The sequence below is a fragment of the Oncorhynchus kisutch genome, unplaced genomic scaffold (assembly GCF_002021735.2).
Source record: "Oncorhynchus kisutch isolate 150728-3 unplaced genomic scaffold, Okis_V2 Okis07a-Okis12b_hom, whole genome shotgun sequence".
In the NCBI taxonomy this organism is placed as follows: Eukaryota; Metazoa; Chordata; class Actinopteri; order Salmoniformes; family Salmonidae; genus Oncorhynchus; species Oncorhynchus kisutch.
Genome location: NW_022261984.1, coordinates 14,204,478 through 14,227,224, shown reverse-complemented (window position 1 = coordinate 14,227,224; position 22,747 = coordinate 14,204,478). Strand labels below are relative to the sequence as shown.

The following is a 22,747-nucleotide window of genomic DNA, read 5'->3' as shown; positions in this document are numbered from 1 at the left end:
TCTTGAAGGAGTTCCCACATATGCTGAGCACTTGTTGGCTGCTTTTCCTTCACTCTGCGGTTCAACTCATCCCAAACCATCTCAATTGGGTTGAGGTTGGGTGATTGTGGAGGCCATGTCATCTGATGCAGCACTCAATCACTCTTCTTCTTGGTCAAATAGCCCTTAGACCGCCTGGAGGTGTGTTGGGTCATTGTCCTGTTGAAAAACAAATGATTGTCCCACTAAGCGCAAACCACCGACAGTGTCACCAGCAAAAGCACCATCACACCACCTCCTCCTCCATGCTTCACGGTGGGAACCACACATGCAGAGATCATCCGTTCACCTAGTCTAGGTCTCACAAAGACACACCGGTTGGAAACAAAAATCAAATATTTGGACTCATCAGACCAAAGGACAGATTTCAACCAATAGAGTCTCTTCTTATTATTGGTGTCCTTCAGTGGTGGTTTCTTTGCAGCAATTCGACCATGAAGACCTGATTCACACAGTCTCCTCTGAAAAGTTGATGTTGAGATGTGTCTGTTACTTGAACTCTGTGAAGCATTTATTTGGGCTGCAATTTCTGAGGCTGGTAAGTCTAACTTAGCAGCAGAAGTAACTCTGGGTCTTCCTTTCCTGTGGTGGTCCTCATGAGAGCCAGTTTCATCATAGCACTTGATGGTTTTTAAGACTGCACTTGAAGAAAGTTCTTGAAATGTTCCGTATTGACTGACCTTCATGTCTTAAAGTAATGATGGACTGTTGTTTCTCTTTGCTTATTTGATCTGTTCTTGACATAAATTGGACTTGGTCTTTTACCAAATAGGGCTATCTTCTGTATACCACCCCTACCCTTGTCACAACACAACTGATTGGCTCAAACACATTAAGAAGGAATAAATAATAATAATAAATTCCACAAATTAACTTTTAAAAAGGCACACCTGTTAATTGAAATGCATTCCAGGTGACTACCTCACGAAGCTGGTTGAGAGAATGCCAAGAGTGTGCAAAGCTGTCATCAAGGCAAAGGGTGGCTACTTTGAAGAATCTCAAGTATAAATATTTTTTAATTTGTTTAACATTTTTTTGGTTACTACATGATTCCATATGTGTTATTTTCATAGTTTTGATGTCTTCACTATTATTCTACTATGTAGAAAATAGTACAAATAAAGAACAACCCTTGAATGAGTAGGTGTTCTAAACCTTTGAATGAGTAGGTGTTCTAAACCTTGAATGAGTTACTTAGGGGAGTAGGTGTTCTGAAACCTTTGAATGAGTAGGTGTTCTAAACCTTTGAATGAGTAGGTGTTCTAAACCTTTGAATGAGTAGGTGTTCTAAACCTTTGAATGAGTAGGTGTTCTAAACCTTTGAATGAGTAGGTGTTCTAAACCTTTGAATGAGTAGGTGTTCTAAACCTTTGAATGAGTAGGTGTTCTAAACCTTTGAATGAGTAGGTGTTCTAAACCTTTGAATGAGTAGGTGTTCTAAACCTTTGAATGAGTAGGTGTTCTAAACCTTTGAATGAGTAGGTGTTCTAAACCTTTGAATGAGTAGGTGTTCTAAACCTTTGAATGAGTAGGTTAACAAACTTTTGAATGGTACAGTATATTTTTAAATATATATTGTACTATCAATTGGTTAGAGAGAGCCTAAAATATCCATTCATTTGTCCACAGTATACATGAATCGCACAAAATGGGTTCCTTTTTTCAGTCACGTCCGCTTGAGTCAAACAAAAACACCCTTATGATTGGTGGACAACAGAGCTTCCCACAATGCAGGCGGTGACTGGCAGGATAAAGTCGGCGAAAAGCAACTGCAGAAACTTCATGATGTTGATCACATTTGTATTTATTATGGATCCCCATTAGTTCCTGCACCAAGGCAGCAGCTACTCTTCCTGGGGTTTATTATAGACCCCCATTAGTTCCTGCCAAGGCAGCAGCTACTCTTCCTGGGGTTTATTATGGATCCCCATTAGTTCCTGCCAAGACAGCAGCTACTCTTCCTGGGGTTTATTATGGATCCCCATTAGTTCCTGTCAAGGTAGCAGCTACTCTTCCTGGGGTTTATTATGGATCCCCATTAGTTCCTGTCAAGGCAGCAGCTACTCTTCCTGGGGTTTATTATGGATCCCCATTAGTTCCTGCCAAGGCAGCAGCTACTCTTCCTGGGGTTTATTATGGATCCCCATTAGGTCCTGCCAAGGCAGCAGCTACTCTTCCTGGGGTTTATTATGGATCCCCATTAGTTCCTGCCAAGGCAGTAGCTACTCTTCCTGGGGTTTATTATGGATCCTCATTAGTTCCTGCCAAGGCAGCAGCTACTCTTCCTGGGGTTTATTATGGATCCCCATTAGTTCCTGCCAAGGCAGCAGCTACTCTTCCTGGGGTTTATTATGGATCCCCATTAGTTCCTGCCAAGGCAGCAGCTACTCTTCCTGGGGTTTATTATGGATCCCCATTAGTTCCTGTCAAGGTAGCAGCTACTCTTCCTGGGGTTTATTATGGATCCCCATTAGTTCCTGTCAAGGCAGCAGCTACTCTTCCTGGGGTTTATTATGGATCCCCATTAGTTCCTGCCAAGGCAGCAGCTACTCTTCCTGGGGTTTATTATGGATCCCCATTAGGTCCTGCCAAGGCAGCAGCTACTCTTCCTGGGGTTTATTATGGATCCCCATTAGTTCCTGCCAAGGCAGTAGCTACTCTTCCTGGGGTTTATTATGGATCCCCATTAGTTCCTGCAGCAGCTACTCTTCCTGGGGTTTATTATGGATCCCCATTAGTTCCTGCCAAGGCAGCAGCTACTCTTCCTGGGGTTTATTATGGATCCCCATTAGTTCCTGCCAAGGCAGCAGCTACTCTTCCTGGGGTTTATTATGGATCCCCATTAGTTCCTGTCAAGGTAGCAGCTACTCTTCCTGGGGTTTATTATGGATCCCCATTAGTTCCTGTCAAGGCAGCAGCTACTCTTCCTGGGGTTTATTATGGATCCCCATTAGTTCCTGCCAAGGCAGCAGCTACTCTTCCTGGGGTTTATTATGGATCCCCATTAGGTCCTGCCAAGGCAGCAGCTACTCTTCCTGGGGTTTATTATGGATCCCCATTAGTTCCTGCCAAGACAGAAGCTACTCTTCCTGGGGTTTATTACGGATCCCCATTAGTTCCTGCCAAGGCAGCAGCTACTCTTCCTGGGTCTTATTATGGATCCCCATTAGTTCCTGCCAAGGCAGCAGCTACTCTTCCTGGGGTTTATTATGGATCCCCATTAGTTCCTGCCAAGGCAGCAGCTACTCTTCCTGGGGTTTATTATGGATCCCCATTAGTTCCTGCCAAGGCAGCAGCTACTCTTCCTGGGGTTTATTATGGATCCCCATTAGTTCCTGCCAAGGCAGCAGCTACTCTTCCTGGGGTTTATTATGGATCCCCATTAGTTCCTGCCAAGGCAGCAGCTACTCTTCCTGGGGTTTATTATGGATCCCCATTAGTTCCTGCCAAGGCAGCAGCTACTCTTCCTGGGGTTTATTATGGATCCCCATTAGTTCCTGCCAAGGCAGCAGCTACTCTTCCTGGGTTTTATTATGGATCCCCATTAGTTCCTGCCAAGGCAGCAGCTACTCTTCCTGGGGTTTATTATGGATCCCCATTAGTTCCTGCCAAGGCAGCAGCTACTCTTCCTGGGGTTTATTATGGATCCCCATTAGTTCCTGCCAAGGCAGTAGCTACTCTTCCTGGGGTTTATTATGGATCCCCATTAGTTCCTGCAGCAGCTACTCTTCCTGGGGTTTATTATGGATCCCCATTAGTTCCTGCCAAGGCAGCAGCTACTCTTCCTGGGGTTTATTATGGATCCCCATTAGTTCCTGCCAAGGCAGCAGCTACTCTTCCTGGGGTTTATTATGGATCCCCATTAGTTCCTGTCAAGGTAGCAGCTACTCTTCCTGGGGTTTATTATGGATCCCCATTAGTTCCTGTCAAGGCAGCAGCTACTCTTCCTGGGGTTTATTATGGATCCCCATTAGTTCCTGCCAAGGCAGCAGCTACTCTTCCTGGGGTTTATTATGGATCCCCATTAGGTCCTGCCAAGGCAGCAGCTACTCTTCCTGGGGTTTATTATGGATCCCCATTAGTTCCTGCCAAGACAGAAGCTACTCTTCCTGGGGTTTATTACGGATCCCCATTAGTTCCTGCCAAGGCAGCAGCTACTCTTCCTGGGTCTTATTATGGATCCCCATTAGTTCCTGCCAAGGCAGCAGCTACTCTTCCTGGGGTTTATTATGGATCCCCATTAGTTCCTGCCAAGGCAGCAGCTACTCTTCCTGGGGTTTATTATGGATCCCCATTAGTTCCTGCCAAGGCAGCAGCTACTCTTCCTGGGGTTTATTATGGATCCCCATTAGTTCCTGCCAAGGCAGCAGCTACTCTTCCTGGGGTTTATTATGGATCCCCATTAGTTCCTGCCAAGGCAGCAGCTACTCTTCCTGGGGTTTATTATGGATCCCCATTAGTTCCTGCCAAGGCAGCAGCTACTCTTCCTGGGGTTTATTATGGATCCCCATTAGTTCCTGCCAAGGCAGCAGCTACTCTTCCTGGGGTTTATTATGGATCCCCATTAGTTCCTGCCAAGGCAGCAGCTACTCTTCCTGGGGTTTATTATGGATCCCCATTAGTTCCTGCCAAGGCAGCAGCTACTCTTCCTGGGGTTTATTATGGATCCCCATTAGTTCCTGCCAAGGCAGCAGCTACTCTTCCTGGGGTTTATTATGGATCCCCATTAGTTCCTGCCAAGGCAGTTTATACAATTTTAAAAACATTACAATACATTCACAGATTTCATACCCACTGTCTGCCCTCAGTCCCCTCCTCCACCACTACCACATATCTACAACCCACTGTCTGCCCTCAGTCCCCTCCTCCACCACTACCACATATCTACAACACACTGTCTGCCCTCAGTCCCCTCCTCCACCACTACCACATATCTACAACCCACTGTCTGCCCTCAGTCCCCTCCTCCACCACTACCACATATCTACAACCCACTGTCTGCCCTCAGTCCCCTCCTCCACCACTACCACATATCTACAACCCACTGTGTGCCCTCAGTCCCCTCCTCCACCACACACTGTCTGCCCTCAGTCCCCTCCTCCACCACTACCACATATCTACAACCCACTGTCTGCCCTCAGGCCCCTACTCCACCACTACCACATATCTACAACCCACTGTCTGCCCTCAGGCCCCTACTCCACCACTACCACATATCTACAACCCACTGTCTGCCCTCAGTCCCCTCCTCCACCACTACCACATATCTACAACCCACTGTCTGCCCTCAGTCCCCTCCTCCACCACTACCACATATCTACAACCCACTGTCTGCCCTCAGTCCCCTCCTCCACCACTACCACATATCTACAACCCACTGTCTGCCCTCAGTCCCCTCCTCCACCACTACCACATATCTACAACCCACTGTGTGCCCTCAGTACCCTCCTCCACCACTACCACATATCTACAACCCACTGTGTGCCCCCAGGCCCCTCCTCCACCACTACCACATATCTACAACACACTGTCTGCCCTCAGTCCCCTCCTCCACCACTACCACATATCTACAACCCACTGTGTGCCCTCAGGCCCCTACTCCACCACTACCACATATCTACAACCCACTGTGTGCCCTCAGTCCCCTCCTCCACCACTACCACATATCTACAACCCACTGTCTGCCCTCAGTCCCCTCCTCCACCACTACCACATATCTACAACCCACTGTCTGCCCTCAGTCCCCTCCTCCACCACTACCACATATCTACAACACACTGTGTGCCCTCAGGCCCCTACTCCACCACTACCATATATCTACAACACACTGTCTGCCCTCAGGCCCCTCCTCCACCACTACCATATATCTACAACACACTGTCTGCCCTCAGTCCCCTCCTCCACCACTACCACATATCTACAACACACTGTGTGCCCTCAGTCCCCTACTCCACCACTACCACATATCTACAACACACTGTGTGCCCTCAGTCCCCTCCTCCACCACTACCACATATCTACAACACACTGTGTGCCCTCAGTCCCCTCCTCCACCACTACCACATATCTACAACACACTGTGTGCCCTCAGTCCCCTACTCCACCACTACCACATATCTACAACACACTGTGTGCCCTCAGTCCCCTCCTCCACCACTACCACATATCTACAACACACTGTGTGCCCTCAGTCCCCTCCTCCACCACTACCACATATCTACAACCCACTGTGTGCCCCCAGGCCCCTCCTCCACCACTACCACATATCTACAACACACTGTGTGCCCTCAGTCCCCTCCTCCACCACTACCACATATCTACAACACACTGTGTGCCCTCAGTCCCCTACTCCACCACTACCACATATCTACAACCCACTGTGTGCCCTCAGGCCCCTACTCCACCACTACCACATATCTACAACACACTGTGTGCCCTCAGTCCCCTCCTCCACCACTACCACATATCTACAACACACTGTGTGCCCTCAGTCCCCTACTCCACCACTACCACATATCTACAACACACTGTCTGCCCTCAGTCCACTCCTCCACCACTACCACATATCTACAACACACTGTCTGCCCTCAGTCCCCTCCTCCACCACTACCACATATCTACAACACACTGTGTGCCCTCAGTCCCCTCCTCCACCACTACCACATATCTACAACACACTGTGTGCCCTCAGGCCCCTACTCCACCACTACCACATATCTACAACACACTGTGTGCCCTCAGTACCCTCCTCCACCACTACCACATATCTACAACACACTGTGTGCCCTCAGTCCCCTACTCCACCACTACCACATATCTACAACCCACTGTGTGCCCTCAGTACCCTCCTCCACCACTACCACATATCTACAACACACTGTGTGCCCTCAGTACCCTCCTCCACCACTACCACATATCTACAACACACTGTGTGCCCTCAGTCCCCTACTCCACCACTACCACATATCTACAACCCACTGTGTGCCCTCAGTCCCCTACTCCACCACTACCACATATCTACAACCCACTGTGTGCCCTCAGTCCCCTACTCCACCACTACCACATATCTACAACACACTGTGTGCCCTCAGGCCCCTACTCCACCACTACCACATATCTACAACACACTGTGTGCCCTCAGACCCCTCCTCCACCACTACCACATATCTACAACACACTGTGTGCCCTCAGTCCCCTACTCCACCACTACCACATATCTACAACCCACTGTCTGCCCTCAGTCCCCTCCTCCACCACTACCACATATCTACAACCCACTGTCTGCCCTCAGTCCCCTCCTCCACCACTACCACATATCTACAACACACTGTGTGCCCTCAGTCCCCTACTCCACCACTACCACATATCTACAACACACTGTGTGCCCTCAGTACCCTCCTCCACCACTACCACATATCTACAACCCACTGTGTGCCCTCAGGCCCCTACTCCACCACTACCACATATCTACAACCCACTGTCTGCCCTCAGTCCCCTCCTCCACCACTACCACATATCTACAACCCACTGTGTGCCCTCAGTCCCCTACTCCACCACTACCACATATCTACAACCCACTGTCTGCCCTCAGTCCCCTCCTCCACCACTACCACATATCTACAACCCACTGTCTGCCCTCAGTCCCCTACTCCACCACTACCACATATCTACAACACACTGTGTGCCCTCAGGCCCCTACTCCACCACTACCACATATCTACAACACACTGTGTGCCCTCAGTCCCCTCCTCCACCACTACCACATATCTACAACATACTGTGTGCCCTCAGTCCCCTACTCCACCACTACCACATATCTACAACACACTGTGTGCCCTCAGTACCCTCCTCCACCACTACCACATATCTACAACACACTGTGTGCCCTCAGTCCCCTACTCCACCACTACCACATATCTACAACCCACTGTGTGCCCTCAGTCCCCTACTCCACCACTACCACATATCTACAACCCACTGTGTGCCCTCAGGCCCCTACTCCACCACTACCACATATCTACAACACACTGTGTGCCCTCAGTCCCCTACTCCACCACTACCACATATCTACAACACACTGTGTGCCCTCAGGCCCCTACTCCACCACTACCACATATCTACAACCCACTGTGTGCCCTCAGGCCCCTACTCCACCACTACCACATATCTACAACACACTGTGTGCCCCCAGGCCCCTACTCCACCACTAACACATATCTACAACCCACTGTGTGCCCTCAGTCCCCTACTCCACCACTACCACATATCTATAACCCACTGTGTGCCCTCAGGCCCCTACTCCACCACTACCACATATCTACAGTACTAAATCCGTGTGTAAGTGTAGTGCGTGTGTTATCGTGTGTGTGTAAGTGTAGTGCGTGTGTTATCGTGTGTGTGTAAGTGTAGTGCGTGTGTTATCGTGTGTGTGTTATCGTGTGTGTAAGTGTAGTGCGTGTGTAAGTGTAGTGCGTGTGTTATCGTGTGTGTGTAAGTGTAGTGCGTGTGTTATCGTGTGTATGTAAGTGTAGTCTGTGTGTTATCGTGTGTGTGTAAGTGTAGTGCGTGTGTTATCGTGTGTGTGTAAGTGTAGTGTGTGTGTTATCGTGCGTGTGTGTAAGTGTAGTGTGTGTGTTATCGTGTGTGCGTGTAAGTGTTGTGTGTGTGTAAGTGTAGTGCGTGTGTTATCGTGTGTGTGTAAGTGTAGTGCGTGTGTTATCGTGTGTGTGTAAGTGTAGTGCGTGTGTTATCGTGTGTGTATAAGTGTAGTGCGTGTGTTATCGTGTGTGTGTAAGTGTAGTGCGTGTGTTATCGTGTGTGTGTAAGTGTAGTGTGTGTGTTATCGTGTGTGTGTAAGTGTAGTGTGTGTGTTATCGTGCGTGTGTGTAAGTGTAGTGCGTGTGTTATCGTGTGTGTGTAAGTGTAGTGCGTGTGTTATCGTGTGTGTGTAAGTGTAGTGCGTGTGTTATCGTGTGTGTGTAAGTGTAGTGCGTGTGTTATCGTGTGTGTGTAAGTGTAGTGCGTGTGTTATCGTGTGTGTGTAAGTGTAGTGCGTGTGTTATCGTGTGTGTGTAAGTGTAGTGCGTGTGTTATCGTGTGTGTGTGTAAGTGTAGTGCGTGTGTTATCGTGTGTGTGTAAGTGTAGTGCGTGTGTTATCGTGTGTGTGTAAGTGTAGTGCGTGTGTTATCGTGTGTGTGTGTAAGTGTAGTGCGTGTGTTATCGTGTGTGTGTAAGTGTAGTGCGTGTGTTATCGTGTGTGTGTAAGTGTAGTGCGTGTGTTATCGTGTGTGTGTAAGTGTAGTGCGTGTGTTATCGTGTGTGTGTAAGTGTAGTGCGTGTGTTATCGTGTCTCATAGCATAGCATGTGTCTATGTTTGTGTTGCATTACAGTCCCTGCTGCTCCATAAGGTTTCTTTTACCGTTCTTGGGGGTAAAGTTCATGCAGTCGTTATGTAGCCGCAAGCCTGACAATCATTTCCCCCATAATGCAACACACTTTGGAATGCAGTGACCAGCAAAAGTGATCCCCTCGAACGCCCCCCCCCCCCCCCTCCTCTCATCTCATCTCCAAGATGGCATCAGGAGAGAGAGGGCCAGCAGTGTTGCCTGGATACCAGTGGCTGATCTGCGTGTGTATGAGAAGGGTGAGGGTATATCTCTCTCTCTCTCTGAGCAGGGCAGGTTCCTTCCTGTTTACTGGACAACACAGAGCTGATAGGAGACACAGAGAGAGAGGGCCAGCAGTGTTGCCTGGATACCAGTGGGTGAGGGTATATCTCTCTCTCTCTGAGCAGGGCGGGTTCCTTCCTGTTTACTGGACAACACAGAGCTGATAGGAGACACACACAGAGAGAGAGAGAGAACGTAACCTTCAGTAGGTCATCCACACAGTCCAGTCAGCTGTCCCCTGTGACCAGGAGCACATTTCACCAGGAGCCCAGAGGCACATCGCAGCCTTTTCGTTTCAAAAGAAGCAAAGCAGGGTATTATATCATATCCGCCACAAGGGTTAAAGGTCAACATCAGTAGGAATCTGTCGGTCTGAACTAGCAGAGCAGCACTATCTAACTCTGTAGTAGGAGTCTGTTGGTCTGAACTAGCTGAGCAGCACTATCTAACTCTGTAGTAGGAGTCCGTTGCTAGATTGTCCATTGGACACTGAAGGACAGGGAGCTCTACATGGTGAAACAGTGCCACCCAGTGGCAGTCTGACGTCAACGCAGGCCAAAGCATTCCCAAATCAGGTGCCTTGCAGCACTCACGATTCAATTATCGAATTAAATAAACGACTAACAAATCTATTTTTTTTAAATATTTAAACAATGAATCAGTTAATGAATGAATTGTTAATAAATAACGTTATATAACGATATAAAACGATATATAAAACGATATATATAACGTTATTTAACGATATAAAACGATTAGATGAGTGTTATTGGTTTTTCCCATGTAATGTTTTGAGGTTGGACTTCCTAAGAGCGTTTAGCATTTTAACACGGAGGACGGACAGTTTGGTGTCACATCCTGTCAGTCACCCCTCTACTTCCTGTATGTTACTAAGGAAAGACGACACAGTTAGTACTGTAAGGAGTAGGACACAATACATAGAGTAGAATATAATATAGTAGAACACACCCCTCTACTTCCTGTCTAATATAGTAGAACACACCCCTCTACTTCCTGTCTAATATAGTAGAACACACCCCTCTACTTCCTGTCTAATATAGTAGAACACACCCCTCTACTTCCTGTCTAATATAGTAGAACACACCCCTCTACTTCCTGTCTAATATAGTAGAACACACCCCTCTACTTCCTGTCTAATATAGTAGAACACACCCCTCTACTTCCTGTCTAATATAGTAGAAGAGTCTAATATAGTAGAATATAATATAGTAGAAGAGTCTAATATAGTAGAATATAATATAGTAGAATAGTCTAATATAGTAGAATAGTCTAATATAGTAGAAGAGTCTAATATAGTAGAATAGTCTAATATAGTAGAAGAGTCTAATATAGTAGAAGAGTCTAATATAGTAGAATAGTCTAATATAGTAGAATAGTCTAATATAGTAGAATAGTCTAATATAGTAGAAGAGTCTAATATAGTAGAATATAATATAGTAGAAGAGTCTAATATAGTAGAATAGTCTAATATAGTAGAATAGTCTAATATAGTAGAATAGTCTAATATAGTAGAATAGTCTAATATAGTAGAATATAATATAGTAGAACACACCCCTCTACTTCCTGTCTAATATAGTAGAACACACCCCTCTACTTCCTGTCTAATATAGTAGAACACACCCCTCTACTTCCTGTCTAATATAGTAGAATATAATATAGTAGAATATAATATAGTAGAATAGTCTAATATAGTAGAATATACTATAGTAGAATATAATATAGTAGAAGAGTCTAATATAGTAGAAGAGTCTAATATAGTAGAATAGTCTAATATAGTAGAAGAGTCTAATATAGTAGAATATAATATAGTAGAAGAGTCTAATATAGTAGAAGAGTCTAATATAGTAGAAGAGTCTAATATAGTAGAAGAGTCTAATATAGTAGAATATAATATAGTAGAATAGTCTAATATAGTAGAATATAATATAGTAGAAGAGTCTAATATAGTAGAATATAATATAGTAGAATATAATATAGTAGAATAGTCTAATATAGTAGAATATAATATAGTAGAAGAGTCTAATATAGTAGAATATAATATAGTAGAAGAGTCTAATATAGTAGAATATAATATAGTAGAATAGTCTAATATAGTAGAATATAATATAGTAGAATATAATATAGTAGAAGAGTCTAATATAGTAGAAGAGTCTAATATAGTAGAAGAGTCTAATATAGTAGAATATAATATAGTAGATAGTCTAATATAGTAGAAGAGTCTAATATAGTAGAACATAATATAGTAGAATAGTCTAATATAGTAGAATATAATATAGTAGAATAGTCTAATATAGTCGAATATAATATAGTAGAATAGTCTCATATAATATAGTAGAATAGTCTAATATAATACAGTAGAATAGTCTCATATAATATAGTAGAATAGTCTCATATAATATAGTAGAATAGTCTAATATAATACAGTAGAATAGTCTAATATAGTAGAATACAGTAGAATAGTCTAATATAGTAGAATACAGTAGAATAGTCTAATATAGTAGAGTACAGTAGATTAGTCTAATATAGTGGAATACAGTAGATTAGTCTAATATAGTAGAATACAGTAGAGTAGTCTAATATAGTAGAGTACAGTAGATTAGTCTAATATAGTGGAATACAGTAGAATAGTCTAATATAGTAGAATACAGTAGAATAGTCTAATATAGTAGAATACAGTAGAATAGTCTAATATAGTAGAATACAGTAGAATAGAATAGAATAGAATGTAGTAGAATTGAACACAGTATAATATAGTACAATACAGCACAATAGACAGTAGAATAGAATACAGTAGAATAGAATACAGTAGAATAGAATACAGTAGAATGGAATAGAGTAGAATAGAATACAGTAGAATGGAATAGAGTAGGATAGAATACAGTAGAATGGAATACAGTAGAATGGAATACAGTAGAATGGAATAGAGTAGAATAGAATACAGTAGAATGGAATACAGTAGAATGGAATACAGTAGAATGGAATACAGTAGAATAGAATACAGTAGAATAGAATACAGTAGAATACAATACAGTAGAATGGAATAGAGTAGAATAGAATACAGTAGAATATAATAGAGTAGAATACAATACAGTAGAATGGAATAGAGTAGAATAGAATACAGTAGAATGGAATACAATAGAATACAGTAGAATATAATAGAGTAGAATACAATACAGTAGAATGGAATACAGTAGAATAGAATACAGTAGAATAGAATACAGTAGAATAGAATACAGTAGAATAGAGTAGAATAGAATACAGTAGAATATAATACAGTAGAATAGAATACAGTAGGATACAATACAGTAGAATATAATACAGTAGAATATAATACAGTAGGATATAATCCATTTTCCTATGAGGGAACTTCTTCTGACCTCCACTATTAACATAGGCTACAAGAATAGTCAGGTGGTGGGGGGGGGGGGGGGGGGGGGGGGGGGGGGTTCTTGACCACGAGGTCTACAACTATTGGCCTGAGGTAGCTCTATGTCAACTTCCAAAAAGTGAATGAGTAAGTTAGGGGAACTTCCCCGAGGTGAGTTGTCCTGGAGAAAGTAGTCAATATGGTCTGCCCTGTCCTTCAGACATGAATCTGGGTGCAGTTGCAATGAAATACATAGTGGACAGGCTCGTTAGAAGGTAATGGGTGTGTAGGGGATAGATATAGGTTAATAGTTCTCTCTCTCCCACCACCACCCTCCTCCTCTCCTCACACCATCACCCAATCAGAAGTGTTTACTAGGGTAAACAGTACATGAGTCGATAAACGGGAAGTAGCGGACAATGAAACACGCCGGACAGGAAGTGAGGTATTAGGACTTTATAAAGAGGTGTCATGGGAATAGGGCCCTGGTCACTAGTAGTTCACTATATAGGGAATAGGGCTCTGGTCACTAGTAGTTCACTATATAGGGAATAGGGCTCTGGTCACTAGTAGTTCACTATATAGGGAATAGGGCCCTGGTCACTAGTAGTTCACTATATAGGGAATAGGGCTCTGGTCACTAGTAGTTCACTATATAGGGAATAGGGCTCTGGTCACTAGTAGTTCACTATATAGGGAATAGGGCTCTGGTCACTAGTAGTTCACTATATAGGGAATAGGGCTCTGGTCACAGGTAGTTCACTATATAGGGAATAGGGCTCTGGTCACTAGTAGTTCACTATATAGGGAATAGGGCTCTGGTCACTAGTAGTTCACTATATAGGGAATAGGGCCCTGGTCACTAGTAGTTCACTATATAGGGAATAGGGCTCTGGTCACTAGTAGTTCACTATATAGGGAATAGGGCTCTGGTCACTAGTAGTTCACTATATAGGGAATAGGGCTCTGGTCACTAGTAGTTCACTATACAGGGAACAGGGCTCTGGTCACTAGTAGTTCACTATATAGGGAATAGGGCTCTGGTCACTAGTAGTTCACTATATAGGGAATAGGGCTCTGGTCACTAGTAGTTCACTATATAGGGAATAGGGCTCTGGTCACTAGTAGTTCACTATATAGGGAATAGGGCTCTGGTCACTAGTAGTTCACTATATAGGGAATAGGGCTCTGGTCACTAGTAGTTCACTATATAGGGAATAGGTCTCTGGTCACTAGTAGTTCACTATACAGGGAATAGGGCTCTGGTCACTAGTAGTTCACTATATAGGGAATAGGGCTCTGGTCACTAGTAGTTCACTATATAGGGAACAGGGCTCTGGTCACTAGTAGTTCACTATATAGGGAATAGGGCTCTGGTCACTAGTAGTTCACTATATAGGGAACAGGGCTCTGGTCACTAGTAGTTCACTATATAGGGAATAGGGCTCTGGTCACTAGTAGTTCACTATATAGGGAATAGGGCTCTGGTCACTAGTAGTTCACTATACAGGGAACAGGGCTCTGGTCACTAGTAGTTCACTATATAGGGAACAGGGCTCTGGTCACTAGTAGTTCACTATATAGGGAATAGGGCTCTGGTCACTAGTAGTTCACTATATAGGGAATAGGGCCCTGGTCACTAGTAGTTCACTATATAGGGAATAGGGCTCTGGTCACTAGTAGTTCACTATATAGGGAATAGGGCTCTGGTCACTAGTAGTTCACTATATAGGGAATAGGGCTCTGGTCACTAGTAGTTCACTATATAGGGAATAGGGCTCTGGTCACTAGTAGTTCACTATATAGGGAATAGGGCTCTGGTCACTAGTAGTTCACTATATAGGGAATAGGGCTCTGGTCACTAGTAGTTCACTATATAGGGAATAGGGCTCTGGTCACTAGTAGTTCACTATATAGGGAATAGGGCTCTGGTCACTAGTAGTTCACTATATAGGGAATAGGGCTCTGGTCACTAGTAGTTCACTATATAGGGAATAGGGCTCTGGTCACTAGTAGTTCACTATATAGGGAATAGGGCTCTGGTCACTAGTAGCTGGGGGATGATTTAACAAAAGCGCATTTGCGAAAAAAGCAGAATCGTTGGACGATTGTACCTAACCATAAACACCAATGCCTTTCTTAAAATCAATACACAGAAGTTATATTTTTAAACCTGCATATTTAGCTAAAAGAAATCCAGGTTAGCAGGCAATATTAACCAGGTGAAATTGTGTCACTTCTCTTGCGTTCATTGCACGCAGAGTAAGGGTATATGCAACAGTTTGGGCCGCCTGGCTCATCGCGAACTAATTTGCCAGAATTTTACGTAATTATGACATAACATTGAAGGTTGTGCAATGTAACAGCAATATTTAGCCTTATGGATGCCACCCGTTAGATAAAATATGTAATGGTTCCATATTTCACTGAAATAATAAACGTTTGGTTTTTGAAATTATAGTTTCCGGATTCGACCCTATTAATGACCAAAGGCTCGTATTTCTGTGTGTTATTATGTTATAATTAAGTCTATGATTTGATAGAGCAGTCTGACTGAGTGGTGGTAGGCAGCAGCAGGCTCGTAAGCATTCATTCAAACAGCACTTTCGTGCGTTTTGCCAGCAGCTCTTCGCTGTTTATGACTTCAAGCCTATCAGCCTAATGGCTGGTGTAACCAATGTGAAATGGCTAGCTAGTTAGCTGGGTATGTGCGAATAGCGTTTCAAACATCACTCGCTCCGAGACTTGGAGTAGTTATTCCCCTGGCCCTGCAAAGGGCCACGGCTTTTGTGGAGCGATGGGTAACGCTGCTTCGAGTGTGGTTGTTGTCGATGTGTTCCTGGTTCGAGCCCACCAGCTTTCATATGCTCTCATGTTCTGAGCAAGGAACTGAAACGTTAGCTTTCTTACATGGCACATATTGCACTTTTACTTCCCCAACACTTTGTTTTTGTATTATTTAAAACCAAATTGAACATGTTTCATTATTTGAGGCTAAATTGATTTTTATTGATATATTATATTAAGTTAAAATAACTGTGCATTCAGTATTGTTGTAATTGTCATTATTACAAATAAATAAATAACAAATACATGTTTTAAAATCATAATGGGTCGACCGCTACAACACACACAACTCTGACACAGTGTTCATTAATGACAGTAACATTTTAATGTTGGACCTGATATTAATCACATATCAGCAGGGAACATACCATCTCCTCAGGTTATCTGACAATACACCAGTACCCCTAAACCCGGTACATCCATAGAGAGGTACCCCTCAACCCGGTACATCCATAGAGAGGTACCCCCCAACCCAGTACATCCACAGAAAAGTGCCCCTCAACCCGGTACATCCATAGAGAGGTACCCCTCAACCCGGTACATCCATAGAGAGGTACCCCCCAACCCAGTACATCCACAGAAAAGTACCCCTCAACCCGGTACATCCATAGAGAGGTACCCCTCAACCCAGTACATCTATAGTGAAGTACCCCTCAACCCAGTACAGCCATAGTGAAGTACCCCTCAACCCAGTACATCCATAGTGAAGTACCCCTCAACCCAGTACAGCCATAGTGAAGTACCCCTCAACCCAGTACATCCATAGTGAAGCACCCCTCAACCCAGTACAGCCATAGTGAAGTACCCCTCAACCCAGTACAGCCATAGTGAAGTACCCCTCAACCCAGTACAGCCATAGTGAAGTACCCCTCAACCCAGTACAGCCATAGTGAAGTACCCCTCAACCCAGTACAGCCATAGTGAAGTACCCCTCAACCCAGTACAGCCATAGTGAAGTCATGTAAGTTTCCATTGTGTTTTGCTCCGCAGTCTGGCAGCAGGTCATCAGTCTGGCAGCAGGTCATCAGTCTGGCAGCAGGCCATCAGTCTGGCAGCAGGTCATCAGTCTGGCAGCAGGTCATCAGTCTGGCAGCAGGTCATCAGTCTGGCAGCAGGTCATCAGTCTGGCAGCAGGTCATCAGTCTGGCAGCAGGTCATCAGTCTGCTAATAGGAGGCTACTACGACCCTGGTATTTGCTAGATAACACACACTGTAGTAGATGCTTAGTCGTGACTTACAAACTGACTATTCATGGAGTCCAGCAACACTCTGCAACCCACCGTCTGCAGGTAGTGACCGATACCGAACGCGTCGGGACACGACTGCCACTCTCCTCGGTGCTCATCGGGACACGTCCAGGTCACTTTGATTTGGCTGTAGCCCAACGCGGTTATGGTCCGATTACGCAACGCAGCGCCGCACTGGTGACACGTCTGGAAAAGCTCCTTGAGCTTCGACTCGTTCACGATCCATTTCCTTTCGCTCCAAACTCCTCCTCCGTCCGGTTCGCCTGACGACACCCTACTGTCAGAGCTGGAGGTGGAGGGGCTGGAGGTGGAGAGGCTGGAGGTGAAGAGGCTGGAGGTGGAGAGGCTGGAGGTGGAGAGGCTGGAGGTGGAGAGGCTGGAGGTGGAGAGGCTGGAGGTGGAGAGGCTGGAGGTGGAGAGGCTGGAGGTGGAGAGGCTGGAGGTGGAACCAGCAGCAGAGCTCATACTGGTACAGTCCTTCACTGAAGTCTTCTTAACGGCTGTGTCCATTTGACCTTTCTTCCTGCGCGTCCCCTGAATGAAAGAAAAAATAAACATGTTAAAAGAAGAATTTGTACAAAAAACTGCATTCTAATAAAGACAGGTTGCTGTGGAAACGGTGAATAAATGACTCCATTCTGATAAAGACAGGTTGCTGTGGAAACGGTGAATAAATGACTCTATTCTAATAAAGACAGGTTGCTGTGGAAACGGTGAATAAATGACTCCATTCTGATAAAGACAGGTTGCTGTGGAAACGGTGGTGAATAAATGACTCCATTCTGATAAAGACAGGTTGCTGTGGAAACTTTGGTGAATAAATGACTCCATTCTGATAAAGACAGGTTGCTGTGGAAACGTTGGTAAATAAATGACTCCATTCTGATAAAGACAGGTTGCTGTGGAAACGTTGGTGAATAAATGACTCCATTCTGATAAAGACAGGTTGCTGTGGAAACGTTGGTGAATAAATGACTCCATTCTGATAAAGACAGGTTGCTGTGGAAACGTTGGTGAATAAATGACTCCATTCTGATAAAGACAGGTTGCTGTGGAAACGTTGGTGAATAAATGACTCCATTCTGATAAAGACAGGTTGCTGTGGAAACGTTGGTGAATAAATGACTCCATTCTGATAAAGACAGGTTGCTGTGGAAACGTTGGTGAATAAATGACTCCATTCTGATAGATAGGTTGCTGTGGAAACGTCGGTGAATAAATGACAACGTTGGGCGACTAGTGTGCAGCTTTTCCTTTTGAAGTGTTATACCAACAGAATGAGTCTGGAGCAACAGAATGAGTCTGGAGCAACAGAATGAGTCGGGAGCAACAGAATGAGTCGGGAGCAACAGAATGAGTCGGGAGCAACAGAATGAGTCTGGAGCAACAGAATGAGTCTAGAGCAACAGAATGAGTCGGGAGCAACAGAATGAGTCGGGAGCAACAGAATGAGTCGGGAGCAACAGAATGAGTCGGGAGCAACAGAATGAGTCCGGAGCAACAGAATGAGTCCGGAGCAACAGAATGAGTCGGAACCAACAGAATGAGTCAAGAACCAACAGAATGAGTCTGGAGCAACAGGTCAGGACGGACCAACAGAATGAGTCTGGAGCAACAGAATGAGTCTGGAGCAACAGAATGAGTCTGGAGCAACAGAATGAGTCTGGAGCAACAGAATGAGTCTGGAGCAACAGAATGAGTCTGGAGCAACAGAATGAGTCTGGAGCAACAGAATGAGTCTGGAGCAACAGAATGAGTCTGGAGCAACAGAATGAGTCTGGAGCAACAGAATGAGTCTGGAGCAACAGAATGAGTCTGGAGCAACAGAATGAGTCTGGAGCAACAGAATGAGTCTGGAGCAACAGAATGAGTCTGGACCAACAGAATGAGTCTGGACCAACAGAATGAGTCTGGACCAACAGAATGAGTCTGGACCAACAGAATGAGTCTGGACCAACAGAATGAGTCTGGACCAACAGAATGAGTCTGGACCAACAGAATGAGTCTGGAGCAACAGGATGAGTCTGGAGCAACAGGATGAGTCTGGAGCAACAGGATGAGTCTGGACCAACAGGTCAAGACGGACCAACAGAATGAGTCTGGACCAACAGAATGAGTCTGGAGCAACAGAATGAGTCTGGAGCAACAGGATGAGTCTGGAGCAACAGGATGAGTCTGGAGCAACAGGATGAGTCTGGACCAACAGGTCAAGACGGACCAACAGGATGAGTCCGGACCAACAGAATGAGTCCGGACCAACAGAATGAGTCTGGACCAACAGGATGAGTCTGGACCAACAGGATGAGTCTGGAGCAACGGGATGAGTCTGGAGCAACAGGATGAGTCTGGACCAACAGGTCAAGACGGACCAACAGGATGAGTCCGGACCAACAGGATGAGTCTGGACCAACAGGTCAAGACGTATCAACAGAAGGAACAGGAAGTGTCAGACAGATACTCACAGGAACGTTGGTCTTTGTTTTTTTCCTTCTGCATGCGTCTCCCGTTGTCGTCGTAGAGGAGAGGTCCTGCAGAAACATAATGTCAGCCCAACCAATAACCTGTTATCTATCAGACCCTGAGATAGACTAGTGTCCTGTCCAGGGGGTGTACTGGTACATCAAGCTGTCTCACTACAGAAACAGGATATAGACTAGTGTCCTGTCCAGGAGGTGTACTGGTACATCAAGCTGTCTCACTACAGTGTAGAGCCCCATGATAATAACAGCATTACCTTACTAAGTGTATAGCCCCATGATAATAACAGCATTACCTTACTAAGTGTAGAGCCCCATGAAAATAATAGCATTACCTTACTAAGTGTAGATCCCCATGATGATAAGAGCATTACCTTACTAAGTGTAGAGCCCCATGATAATAACAGCATTACCTTACTAAGTGTAGAGCCCCATGATAATAACAGCATTGCCTTACTAAGTGTAGAGCCCCATGATAATAACAACATTACCTTACTAAGTGTAGAGCCCCATGATAATAACAGCATTACCTTACTAAGTGTAGAGCCCCATGATAATAACAGCATTGCCTTACTAAGTGTAGAGCCCCATGATAATAACAGCATTACCTTACTAAGTGTGCATTACCTTACTAAGTGTAGAGCCCCATGATAATAACAGCATTACCTCACTAACTGTACATCCCCATGATAATAACAGCATTACCTCACTACGTGTACATTACCTTACTAAGTGAACACGTGGGAGCCAGAGCCACGTGCGCCCCAGAGGTTGAAGCAGGCTCTGTCAGCTGCAGACCCCGGTGGGAGAGGAACCCCGTCGTAGCAACACCTGACCCTCCACGTTGTGGGGTGGGACCAGATGCCCCTCCAGCAGACAGGGAGTCAGTCCCTGGAGGTACGTCTCCCGTCTCAACCTGGGTGAGAGAGAAAAAGGCACAGGCACCAGGAAATGCCGCTATTCATTTCTTTAAATCAACAAAAGGGAGAACACGTGTAGGCATGACATCAATTTGGGCTTTGAACAAGACCACGGGAGAACCTCGATTGCATTTCCTCGATTCCTAGCGTCCTCTCTCGCCTTCTCAAACACCATTGGATGTGGCGGTGAGAGGGTCCCGCCCCTCTGACCTCATCCAATGGGTTTGGTTTTCGAGAAGGGAACGAGGAGCGACTACAAGGAGTCAAGGAAATGCAATTGAGATTCTCCCTATAATAACTGCATGCTGTCATCTATTACAAGCCAAGCTAAACACTATACAGTCAAGTCACAGTTCCTTTATATTGCATGTGGCCATTTTATTATGTATTTGACCCAAGACAATGAATAAAGGCACCAAGAAAATAGCACAAAGTTAACTTAGACATTGTGTTGTACTTGGCTAAAATTGTGTGTGTTGTACTTGGCTATTCTTTGGCTAAAAGTGTGTGTTTGTGTGCTCGCTCTGAGAAGAAGGACATTCACCAGTAAAGTGACAGCCCTATGAAAACGTCAACAGAACACCTTTCACTAAAACTACGCTACCCATAATACAATGCGACCCCCCCCCACCCAGTGATTGATAGCTAGCTTACATTGGTAGTTCCAGCATCTACGCACTGGGTTTTGTCATTTATCAAGGAACAAATAATAACCCTGTTCAATCAGTCAGATATTGTTAGATTACCACTTACCGACATTATTCCACGTTGTCCTGGCGTGTGAACGGCCACCGACGGCACCGCCGTATCCTTCAGGAAACTTTTCATGATTCTCATCCTGCTGTGTCTGTCCTGTCCCAGCTTCTCGTAATAGTCCCCCGGTAGAAAATGTTCCGAGCAAACGAGTAACTTTCTGAGGTCATCGGTCGCGGTATTAGCATCTTTGTTCAGAGCAATCAGCCATAGTTTCAATCGGTCCGGATGACTCAATGGAAGTCGGTGAAACATTAGAGCCGACCAAGTCTTTTGCTTGTTGTCGCACGTTTTAACAGCGCACTCGCGAGGCATATTGGAGCAGCGACGGTAGCGCACGTGACAACGGGGAAAGCTCTTTAGTTGAGATTAACGTTAGTTAGCAATACCGTTGATGATGGTTGTCCGTCTCAACACAGCAGCACACTCGACTAGCTAGCTAGCTACTTGCAAATGTAAACTTGCTAGATAATAGCTTGAAAATATTTCCAGCAGTGTGGACAATCTTCAGTTCACTGGCTGCGAGGTAAATCAATAACGCTTTGCAGTCTGTTGATGTCGCTAGGAGTTACTTTTCTTATTTTGATACCAGCTATATAGCAAACCCGAAAATGTCGCGTTTACTTCCTTGAAAAGGAACGTCAGAACAAGCTGTCCAATCAGCGCGGCTTTTGCTCAGCTACTCGTGGGCGTGGTTTTGCACCAAGTTTGGCGCACATAAAAACCCACATAATCAAGACTAAAAATAGAGTGAGAAGGAAGCAGAGCAGAACAGGTGTCCATCCCTACATATATTGAATCAATAAAGTAGGGTTTGAGTCTGGAGTCAAGGCCAGGGACAGGGGATGGGAATCAACCTAAATGGCATCCTATATATATATATATATATATATATATATATATATATATATATATATATATATATATATATATATATATATATATATATATATATCCTACAATCCTATATCCTACAAGTTGTGCACTATATATATATATATCCTACAAGTTGTGCACTATATCAGATGACTTAGTTCTTCATCTAATGTTATCTACTGTATGTACACTCCCTATACTGAATGATTGGATCCCTTGATAAAGATGAGCAAAAAAGACACTATAAAATATAATACAAATACTGTGCTATATTGTATGCTACATTTATTCATTTTTTACAATATTATTTTATATATCCTATATATAGTGCACAACTTTTAACCAGGGCCCATTGGGGCTGTAATCCCTTGCAAAAGTATTCATACCCCTATATAGAACATCTGTAAGATCAAATATTACCTTTCAACCACAGATCCAACTGGTTCTGGAATGTTCCCAGTAGATAAAGAGGACATACTGGTTCTGGAATGTTCCCAGTAGATAAAAAGGACATACTGGTTCTGGAATG

The 22,747-nt window shown here is 44.5% G+C and overlaps 1 protein-coding gene across 1 annotated transcript; it reads right to left on the bottom strand.

Annotated features, from left to right (window-relative positions):
* Positions 1–16,241: 16,241 nt before the first annotated feature.
* On the bottom strand, positions 16,242–22,191 carry LOC116360167 (uncharacterized serine-rich protein C215.13-like). Its single transcript, XM_031814976.1, has 4 exons — positions 21,343–22,191; positions 20,394–20,585; positions 19,655–19,720; positions 16,242–17,726 (listed from the first exon to the last, which is right to left on the bottom strand). The coding sequence occupies exons 1-4, from the start codon at positions 21,655–21,657 to the stop codon at positions 17,169–17,171; spliced, it is 1,131 nt and encodes a 376-aa protein (XP_031670836.1). The 5' UTR covers positions 21,658–22,191; the 3' UTR covers positions 16,242–17,168.
* Between the last annotated feature and the right edge of the window lie 556 nt (positions 22,192–22,747).

Bases quoted from the DNA above. Each gene is read 5' to 3' on its own strand.
- LOC116360167 (XM_031814976.1), bottom strand. From the start codon at position 21,657: ATGCCTCGCGAGTGCGCTGTTAAAACGTGCGACAACAAGCAAAAGACT. The intron at 19,721-20,393 runs GTAATGTACACG...ATGTTTCTGCAG, and splicing joins CCACGTGTTCACTTAGTAAG to GACCTCTCCTCTACGACGAC. The intron at 17,727-19,654 runs GTGAGTATCTGT...TCTTTCATTCAG, and splicing joins AAACAAAGACCAACGTTCCT to GGGACGCGCAGGAAGAAAGG.